Raw genomic sequence first — 11,471 nt, 5'->3', positions numbered from 1 at the left:
TATATGATGATACAACTTCTATTTAAAGAATATTCAACATGAAAGCAATTAATATAACTAGAGTACTCGAACGTAACAAAAAAGACACAGGGAGGAGGAAATGGCACATAAATGACTCTTATGATCTCATATAGTAATGCTAAAATCATACGGACATGGTGGAGTAGTCACTTCAACAGATCCTTCAAGCATTTGAGCAACTTTTCTCATAGTAGGCCTCATGGACGGATCCTCTTGAATACACCAAATACCAACCATCACGAACCTCTGGAGCTGCTTCTTATCATTCAAGGCCTCAATATCATTTTCCACCATAGCTTCCAATTTTCCTTCTTGAAAGCAATCCACAACCCAATCCGTAAGAATTGCCTCTGCCCCATAGCTTTCCTCATTCTCATAATTTTTCCGACATGTGATGATCTCTAGTAGCAATACACCAAAGCTGTAAACGTCCACCTTAACCGTGACCTGACAATTCCTGAACCATTCCGGAGCAACATAACCTCTTGTTCCTCTAATATTAGTAAGCGTTCGGCTCTGGTTAATCATCATCAGTTTAGACAATCCAAAATCTGATATTCGAGCAACATAATAATCGTCAAGGAGAATGTTTTGAGGTTTTATGTCACAATGTATAATCTGCGTGCTGCACTCTTCGTGGAGGTATGCAAGTCCCCTTGCAATCCCTGTTGCAAAATTTGTCCTCTGGCTCCAAGTAGGCTTCAGATCACCAAAAATGAAACTTGCAAGAGTTCCATTACTCATATACTCGTAGACCAACAAACGATGAGGTCCCTCGTTACAATATCCGATCAGCCGGACCAAATTCTTGTGATGAGTCTGACTAATCACATTTACTTCAGTCATGACTTCCTTCTCTGCTTCATGAGCAACTCTGTCCAGCTTCTTTATAGCGACTACATTTCTTGAACCGATAGGCATTACCCCTTTGTAAACAATCCCGAATGCACCCCTCCCAAGCTCTTCCTTGAAGTCTTTTGTGGCCTCTACAATCTGTTTATATGTAAAACTATGACACGTAGAGTTTGCCACGCTACTCATAGAGCTTGATGTCTTAGCTTTCATTTCGTAAATATGGAAAAATCCCCAACAAAATACACCAACGAAAAGAAAATTTACCAAGACTGAGCTTCCTAAGAGCGCGGACAATACAACAGCCCAATTTCGCCAACTCTTGCTTTGACGAGATGCTGGATTATTGGGAAGACCAGGACTCAGAGGAGGAACACCATTTTTCCTTATTTTGATAAAAGCCATTGAATTCAGATTGGTGTCTGTTCTCCCGTTCGACAAAGGCAACTTCTTTTTCCAGCAGGTATTGCTTCTATAAATGGCAACAGCACAAAAACAATCATTCAAACATGCACTTTGGCATTCTTGTTCAGTTGAAGGACTAATTTGCTGAAAATCAGATTTTGGCCAATCAGTATCACGAATCGTGATAAAACTGTAAAAATCTTCAGGTGAACCCCTTCCAACTTCATCACAACTTATAGAAAAATCTGATTTGCAGTCGCCATAAGCATTGTTCGGATCAACCAATGAATAGCTTTGTGGACAGTTACACTCTGGTCTACTGTTTGGGCCAAGATTGCATACATTGTTGTAACCACATGCCCCGGGTCCGTTTACTCCATCAATTTCAGTGCATATATTATTCGGTCGAGACCACAGAATATTCCAGCCACTGCTATTAGAAATCCTTGAATGATAATACTGACTTAGAACTCCATCAAAGTTAAGAGTCACACGATGGTAATTTTGCGAAACTAGAGGAATGGAAGGGGGAGTAAGACTTTCCCTTTTATTGTTTCGCTTCAATATGTACATCACACCATTCTCTCCGAAAACCAATTTATCCCCAGAATTTGTTTCATTTGTTGAGTCAGAGGTACCACTGTTATAGTACTCATCATCATCATAGTCTGAATTAGAAGGCGCACTTTTTGTAACAAGCACCAAATTCCCTTTATCAAGCATGCGAAGATAAAACCTACCTGTTGAAGGATAATATATTTCAATCATTAAAATCGTACACTCTCTAACAGTTAGGAGAGAGTCCGTGTTGAGACATATAACGATAACTACACCTCAATCCCAAACAAGTTAGATTCTGCTTGTATGAATCCTCACCAATCATGTTTCTCCATATAATTTCATCTAATAGCATACAAATCTCAAATATGGGGCTAAAAAACTCCTAGAAAGCATAAAATATAAACTAACATATACTAACATGACTAAAATTTCTTCCGAACTCCAACTCATCAGCATAATCCATATTGGAAGGCACACTTTGTGTAACAAGCACCAAATTCCCATTATCAAGCGCACGAAGCTAAAACCTACCCGTTAAGATATAGTCATCATCATATTTTATACTAAAAGTGGAAAGCTCTCACCTTTAAAGTTAGATAGCCATTTTGCCCTTACTAAATCAAAATTTAATTAAACAATTAAAATTTAAATTACATAAAGGTTGAATAAATAATTACTAATCCCTCTGTTTCAATTTATTTGAACCTATTTCCTTTTTAGCCCGTGCCAAAATGAATGACCTCTTTCCTAATTTGGAAACAAATTCACTTTATAAATGATTTACAACCACACAAATTTTCAAGCCTTATTTTGAACCACAAGTTTCAAAAGTCTTCACTTTTTCTTAAATGTCGTGTCCAGTCAAATGAGTTCATATAAATTGAAACAGAGGGAGTATTTCTTAGTACATCGAAAATGAATGTAGAGAATTCTTTCATCTACCCACGATTATTGTAGGTGTAGATTTGCTTAGTTATTACCTATATTTATTTCATTCTTTATTCATTATTTTTTTTTTCATCTTCCCCATTAATAGTAAGGAAAATAGTAATATCCAGAGCTATTTTATTCGTTTCTGTTTGTTTCTTTGATCTTCCACATTAATAGTAATCTCACCATATCATATTTTATTGTATAAGTAGGAAGCCCTAAAAGGGAAAAATTGAATTACCATATTATTCATCAAAAGTTAAACGACTTTTGTATCCTTCAAGCAAAAAAATGCCATAACAGCTATTTTGTACAAAGATGAAGTTCCGTTTTCTAATAAAATAAATAAATTAAAACCAGCATATTAATGACACTTATTGTGTTTCCAGCTAAATTGAAATGCACAGCCCTTAATGAAACACTACACTTACAATTAATTTAATTCTTCCATGAACTCAGTTGTATAGTTATACGTTTTTTATCAATGAGAAAACTGAAGAATACAAATAGGTAAATGACTACTCAGAAGCTAGACCTCAAGCAAGTCTAGATACAATGTATTAGCACAACTTCATAGTTACTTGGCGATGTTTAAAATTCTAAGGAAAAGCTCCATTTTGGGATGAGGATGTGTCCTCTAAATTTATATTATATTTCAAGATATTTTGGAGGTATTCATAAATGTACACAAATCTGATTTTAAAGATTTCATTTTTTGTAGTTTATAATTGTAAAAATTTCATCTTTCGTAGGATTCCAGTAATGAGGTTGTATGAAAAGCTATATATATGTATTGAATGAGGCAAAAAAAAAGGAAGAATCAAGTCACCACGTAAAATAGTTGAAGAACATGTATGAAGAGGATCAGATGATCATAAATTCAAGGAACCTGAAGCACGATTTCAATTTTTTAGTAACCAACAAGCTCTAGAAGAGGAGTCAGAATTTGAAGCTTGAGGGTTTGGGGTTTTAATTTTTAAATTTACTGGGTTTTAAATTAATAATTTGTACATATTTAACAAAAAATATTAATAAAAATATATGGTTCGGACCAAAGCTACTGCATTCGGCCGAACCCACGCCCGAAGATCTAACTCCGCCCCTGACAAGCTCCATATCTCAAATGTCCCTATTTATTTAGGAATTTCTATTTTAACAAGATTGATATATATATATATATATTTTTCTTTTTTCTTTTCTAGTTATCCTAAATAATAGCAGTTTGTGACAACCTATTTTCCTGCATCAACAACTGTTTGTTACATGATGATTAGAAAATATGAATTTGCACAAATGTTTTTGGTCAAAAAAGGTGATTGAAACACAAAACATACACCAAAATCGTCTACGAAGTAGTATTATGTGTATGCGCCTTACAATATAAAGTTACATAATTGTAAATAGTATCTAACTTAATTTAATTATTCAATCCACACATAACCAATTATTTCTAATTTATGTATTAGGCTACTACTAATAAATAATATTCATTATTCTTGCAAACTTGCACTTTTGTATACTTTGATTCCTATTTTTTGGTAGCACGTATCCGGAAACTAATATAATTAAATAATTGAAAGTGTGCTCTCGCTAATAGTTAACCATTTGACTCGTGGAAAAGAATTAAATCACACATGAGTCTGCATGTCGAGACATACAACAACTGCGCCTCAATCCCAAACAAATTTGATTCAGTTGTATGAATTCTCACTGACCACATTTCTCCTAATGAATTCATCTCCGATATACATTACTTTACTATTATATCGAAATGAGACTTGGGCTGTATGAACATAGCAAAGATTAGTTGTACAGAAAGTAAAGGGGATGGTACTATAAATGCGGGCCCTCTCTCAATGGTGATTAAATTATTTTGGTGTTCTCCTATGAGGCTATAAGCCAATAACATGTGTATTACCTCTTAAAACGTGTGTACTTCCAAATGTTACTCTTCTTTTCGTTTCATTTTACCCACAAGCCACAGGTTGCTTCACTTCTCATCTCTGCAGCTACAACTGCTCTCTCTCTTGCTCTCTTCCACGTATTGTTGCTTCTAAATATCAGGTATTACATTGACTTAATAATTCAGGTGCAAATACCTCGATTCTGGATTGACATGGGCAAGATTGAAAGCTTGATAGCCAATTGAAACTTGATTATGATTTAAATAAATTACTACTTCTCTTTATTAATCCTATTCACATGATTCATTTACTATATAGCATATTCATACACCTTTTTCTTCTCATTTTGTCTTTCAAGACATTGAATATAGTACGAAGTGGTCCATCCTCTGAAAGTTGAATTTGTTTTAAAACTATGATTTGTAAGCCCTTAAAGTGAGAGTGATGCTCATATTAATATAGGGGAGTCTTGATGATTATGTACTGAAGTAACTATAAAAGCTCTCATTTGGCAGCATATGTGAGTTGTGGTATAAGCAAATAAATTATGTTGTTTTGTGTCCCTAATCCAATAGTGTTTTCGCTGGCTTCATGTCCGTAATTCAACTGTGCATTCGTTAGCTACATTGTCCTTAAAGAATCCCTTTTTTTTTCCATCCCTACACCAAAAGATATTAGAGAAACCATAAAAGTATTTAAGCCATTAGCCCCCCTATGCTACATTGATCCTTCAATGGCTTACTTGTGTCGAACGGGGATGGATACTTCATGCAGTTTTTCTAAATCTAAAACCTGAGAGAAAACTACATTCACCCATATGGGATAGCTATTAACACTCTTAATCAAATACGTTTCAGTAATACCTTCATAGTATCTGCTTCTAATGCCCACAGCTTAAGGGAAATTACAAAAGAACAATATCATTTTTCAGTGGGGGAAGAGAAGATTTTATTGAGTCTAGAAATGGACAGTGCAATTTGACAAAGTTTCATGTGGTGGTAGTAGAGGAATCACAGACAGTTGTAGAGGTCGCACGAGGCAAAGAGGACGAAGATGTGGTCTCTACTTTCACATTAAATTGAAAATCCTTCTGAATAAGTGTCTTGGGTTTGGAAAACTTTATCTTATTAACAGTGGTAAATCACGTTGTAATTATAAGGAAAACCGTTTATATGTCTTTCCACTTATTAATTATGTTCAAATTTATTACCATGAGCATCCAAAAACAGTAGTTCATGATTTGTCTGTGCGTGGCTTAAAATGTAAGGGAAGATTAATTTGTGACAAGATACTATGCTATCAAGACTATGTCTTTTTATGTTATATAGGGGTCTAATTAACTAATTCCTCCCCTCTTTGATAGTTTGATGTCATATAGGCTTTACACGCATAGCTTTGCTTTTGGTGCTGGAATCAGGCTTTTGGTAAGATTGTGATTAACAACAACAACAATAACCCAGTGAAATTTCACATCGTGGAGTCTGGGGAGGGTAGAGTGTACGCAGACCTGACTCCTACCAAGGTAGGACGGCTGTTTCCGAAAGAGCCCCGACTCCACTAATCCACAGAGTGGCATCAGATAATTCAAACAACTGGAAAAAGGAAAAATTACCATCTATTACGCCGTGTAGCCCATACTGTGAGTTTCTTACAGGGTTTTAGCTCATATTTGTGTATAAATACCTTTTATACACTTTTATACAGGGTTGATACATTATGTATAATGTTTTCCCCTCAGCTATAATGTTGTATAATGTTGTATACTCGGCTGCCTGGCATAATAATTTTCAAAAGCTGAGATTAGTGTGGTTATTGAGATCGGAGGACAATTTTCCGTCCATTTTTACTGGCGGGGAGAGGAAGTTACCAATCCAAGAATATATTTCTGTGTATGTGTATATATTTAAGGTCAATAATTTTATTGAGACGCTCCTGCATAGTCATCATTAATAAACAAAAATGACGTCAGAGACTTAAAAAGAGAGAATTACCTGTTCATGAGGCAAGAAAAAGCATATGTGTGTTCATATTCATATCCACACTGCGCTATACGTACAAAGTACACACTATCCCACACAATACTATCCTCTATCGCCAATGCTAATCTCGGAAACCGAACCGGCAGAGTATTTTCCGGTTAAAATGTGGTTTTATGCCACTAATTTTATTGAGACGCCTTTACATGCATTTATAATCAACAAAATAGCATCCGAATAATTGAAAAAAGAGAATTAATTACCTGTTCGCGAAAGGAGAGAAATAAAAATCGGAAGTAAAGGCATAAAAGCATATGTCTGTTCATACTCATATCCACACTCCGCAATCCGTACAAAATACACACTATCCCAAACAATACTATCCTCTATCGCCGATGCCAAACTCGGAAACCGAACCGGCCGCGAACCGGAATCCGAACCGTTAAGGAAGGTAGGGTTAATTGAAGCGGAGGTGTCGTAAGGGCTGATTAGTGATCGCCAGAGAAGTATTAAGGAGATTAGAATGATTCGTGATGCGACGCCGTATTTGAGGACGAGATTAGTGTGGTGATCGGAAGAGGATTTTCCGGTCATTTTTTCCGGTGGAAAGAGGAGGTTACCGGCGGTTATATATATAGTCGGGAGTGTGGAAATTATAATAAACGGACATTTGATTGTGATTGTGTTATATAAACTTATTTTGATAGTTAATATGCTTACAAAAAAAATTTCTACCACTATTTACCACAGTTTTAATAATCATCTGGACTTTATCTTGTAATTGGAGGCTGCTTATATGCGAAAATGGCCAGAAAAGAAACAAAGTCTTTTGAGGTTTGTTCACTCTTATACACATTTCTTTTAGATGTTCATGATTAGTTCATTTGCTTCTTTGTACTTTTTAGTATTTGATATGTTTCAGATAGCAGTCTTGATACTAACTTTTTTTTTTTTTTACAGTAGCGAAGAAGAATAATCTGCACGTATAATTGAAAGAGTTTGCTTGAGTACTTCATTGTGAATTATTATGCTTTGAAGTTTTGATTGTGTTTTGAGTCTCATTTTAGTAAAGTTCCAGAAAACTGAAGAGTTAACAGGAAGAACTTTACAAAGGCAGCTAACAGGAAGACCACAAAATAATTTCATTATTACATCTTTTAATCTATTTTTTATTTTATTTTGAGCTATGTAAGCTTATATGTTGTCTTTCCCATTTTTTAGGCAACTAAATTTCACGCCTTGGTGTTTTTGAATTACATTGTTACCTAATAATACAAATTATATTTGCTGGTTATTCTGTCCATAGTTGAAGTACGTTCATCTCAAAAGCTTTCATCACATGTATTTGAGATTACAGACGGAAGATATGTCAAATAGATTTAAAACAAAATTTGTATCAGCATTGGAAGATTAGATTAGTTTCTTAAAGCTCAAGTTTGAGTAACTATAATTATAGTCATGATACTAGGAATATACTTTGTATATGTTGCTAACTTGCTATAATACATGACATATAGTACTTGCACACAATTTCTTTACTAGAATACTTTAGCTAAACAAGAAAATCATGTTAGGCTCGTGCAGCGCACGGGGTTGCCTTGCTAGTAAGAATAGAAGTGAAAAGGGTCAGATTTAACCCTCTACTTTCAAAAATTATTTACATTTAACCCCTGGTATACTTTACAAACAAAAATACCCTTGCTGTCAGCAATGCTATTAAAAATATCCCTTCTTTCGTTAATCCCTTCCGCCATGGCCAACAACATCCCACATGGCATGACATTCAGGTGAGGTGAATGGCACTAGCATGCCACCTCACCACCCCAATCCAATTTTACTCTCCCTTCACGTAATCTGACCCTTTTTCCTTTTTAACATAAAAGTCTCAAATAGGGCTAAAAGACTCCAAGAAAGCATTAAGCGTAGGATATAAAATGTACTAACATGACTAAAATTTATGTTGTTTGGACTCTCAAAAAATGTTGCCGCACCCGTGTCGGATTCTCCAAAAATGCACCACTTTTGGTGATTCTCACGCGAACCCGTCAACATCTCCGAAGAGTACGAGCAACATAGACTAAAACTAGTTAATTCATGATGGATCCTCATAATACCGATACTAGTGAGAGATAATATAATGAAACAATTAACTTAGTTGGTTGCACAATTCAACACATACCTTGAGTGAAATTAGCTTCTGATCTTTGAGAAACAAGGAAGCCTCCTCTTTCCAGTTTTTGATTTGGCAACAAAGTATCAGTTGGATTTCTAAAACTTTCCCACAATGGATCAGCAGAATCACTTCCCATGATAACAAAATTCCCTGTATCATTCATGAGTGCATGGTCAATATTACCAACAACCAAATCAGTTCTCCAAAGGGTAGTCCCTTGAGGATCACTAAGTATTAGACCCCTTTGAGGATCAAGATTCAATCTTGATCCTTGTGGCACTGGACTACTCATATTTGCATGCCAAAGTCTGGTTTTTTCTTGTAATTTTGCATACCATATACAAAGCAAGAACTGATCTTTATTATCTTGAAGTTTATGGAACCCAAATGCAAAATCACCAGATGGTGAAAGCCATGGGGTACTTCCATCTGTTGCAGTAATAGAACTATTAGTAGGTACTCTACCATTATTTTGAGCTAAATTGTGTAATGGAATGGAAAAAAGAAGTAATATTACAAGAAAATAAGAAAAGGGAATAGCCATTGAAAGAGGAAATATGATTTGTTGAACAAATCAAGGAATTTACAGAAGAAAAATTGTACTATGAGTTTTGGATGAACTGTGAAGACTTCACAGTCAACTTCTACTTTTCTCTGTTACGTTAATCGTGAATGCTTTCTGCCCTTTAAGGGTATGACTAATAGTCCAATTGGCCAAGTTTCCAGGAAGCTTAAAATAGTTCAGGACTAGACTATTCATATCAACAATTTGTATTTATCAAATTAAAATTTGTAACTTCCTTTTTCATAATTTGATACGCAAGAGCACCTTTTGAACTATATTGGTCAAACTTAAACTACTAACAAATCATTTCTTGAACTATATTGGTGAAACTTAAACTACTAACAAAGCACTTCTCAAATAATTTAGCCAAACACAAACTGCTACTCCCCAAAGGATTGTTAATAAGAAGTATTTCTTAAAATAAGTTGATTTCGGTAGTTTAATCACAAAGACTAGAAAATCGCGGTTAGCTAGCGTTTTCGTTGGACGATGTTACATTTATCTTTGAACTCTTGAAAGAAACTCTTCATTTCATGTCAGTGTGCAAGTGCCGATATAAAAAATTCATAACTATAAAGAAACTAGAATTTCACACCTAGGATTTCATACGACAGGGTTCAAAAAAAATATTAAAATGTCATACATAGGATTTGGACTATGACCTAAATATTTTGAATCCCCTTTTCTACTACACCAAAATATTTCCTGATGCCAAGAACGTTCAATTGTTTAGATATAACTCTATTTACTCGATATAATTTTTAATGAACCCTTTGCCACAATCTAACTCTGCCCTATCTGCAGGTAAAGGTTTATGAAAAAAAAACAATTTTTATAGACTGGTGATGCATGAAAGGAAGTTAGGGGTTTATTTCATTTTTTGCGTAAACTTTTTATTTTTTCAAAAAGAGAAGATATTAATTAGACTATTGATTAGGTCAATTCCATAGTCTAAAATTGATAAAACTAGTCAATCAACTTTGTGGTCCTAGATCTACGGTCTTGATGGAACATTCAATGTATCTTTAACCAAAGAAGTTGGGGAATTCAATATGTCTATGAGCCCGTTTGGATTGGCTTATAAGTTGGCTTATAAGTTGTTTTCAGCTTTTTTGAGTGTTTGGCTGGCCAGCTTAAAGACATTTTATGCTTAAAATAAGCTCAAAAAAATAATTGGACTCATTTGACTTAATTTATGTAAAGCAGCTTATAAGCTGAAAACAGCTTATAAGCCAAAAAAAAATAAGTTAGACTACCCCAACTTATTTTTTTCAGCTTATAAGCTGCAAACAGCTTTAAGCTGTAAACCAATCCAAACGGGCACTATAACTAGAATAAAGAAAATATGAAGTATTTTGAAAGTGATCCTTTCTTGTCTATTCCTAAAATTTCTACAAATGATAGGTAATAAAAACGCGCATTTGTTTTGACTTTGAACAAAATATTTGCTTAGAAAAAACAAGATTTTGTGGAAAATACCTTCACTTATGATCTTGATCTTTTCTGACTCTTCATACTTCTTCCGGTCGTTTTTTTTATCTGTCCTTTAGGGGTCGTTTGGCTTAAGGACTCATTAGTCCCAGGATTATAATCCCGGGACTAATTTATCCCATCTATTGAGATTATTTTATACCATCTAAAAGATTGTATAAAATAATCCTAGTATAAGTGGGTTAAGAAGGTATAAGTTGGGTTATTCCAGCACTAATTTTTATATCATGTTTGGTACAAGGTATAAATTTATCCCAACACTAATTTATACCTTATATCAAATATGATATAAAAATTAGTGATGGGATAACCCAGCTTATACCTTAAACCAAACGACCCCTTAAAATTTTAGCACTCATTAAACAAAACTATTTAATCAAACTAATCTTAAGTGATGTTTGACTAAATTACCAATGTTTTCCCCCTAAATGAGTAGTCAATGATAGTAGGCCTTCTTGGAGTAGCAAGGATGGAATTACAGAAAAAGTTAACACCTTCTTGTTTATCTTAAGTTACTAAATTTTGGACCAATATTTTTATTTTATTTTAATTTTTTGCTAAAGTGAGATAAAAAACCTAAGCAATAGCAAGAA

At 34.4% G+C, this 11,471-nt stretch overlaps 1 protein-coding gene across 1 annotated transcript; it reads right to left on the bottom strand.

Annotated features, from left to right (window-relative positions):
• LOC132625986 (G-type lectin S-receptor-like serine/threonine-protein kinase RLK1) lies at window positions 1-9,744 on the bottom strand. Its single transcript, XM_060340684.1, has 2 exons — window positions 8,829-9,744; window positions 1-2,018 (listed from the first exon to the last, which is right to left on the bottom strand). The coding sequence occupies exons 1-2, from the start codon at window positions 9,364-9,366 to the stop codon at window positions 127-129; spliced, it is 2,430 nt and encodes an 809-aa protein (XP_060196667.1). The 5' UTR covers window positions 9,367-9,744; the 3' UTR covers window positions 1-126.
• Window positions 9,745-11,471: the final 1,727 nt, after the last annotated feature.

Source organism: Lycium barbarum, chromosome 2, assembly GCF_019175385.1.
Source record: "Lycium barbarum isolate Lr01 chromosome 2, ASM1917538v2, whole genome shotgun sequence".
Taxonomy (NCBI): Eukaryota; Viridiplantae; Streptophyta; class Magnoliopsida; order Solanales; family Solanaceae; genus Lycium; species Lycium barbarum.
This window is presented reverse-complemented; position numbering and strand designations above follow the sequence as displayed.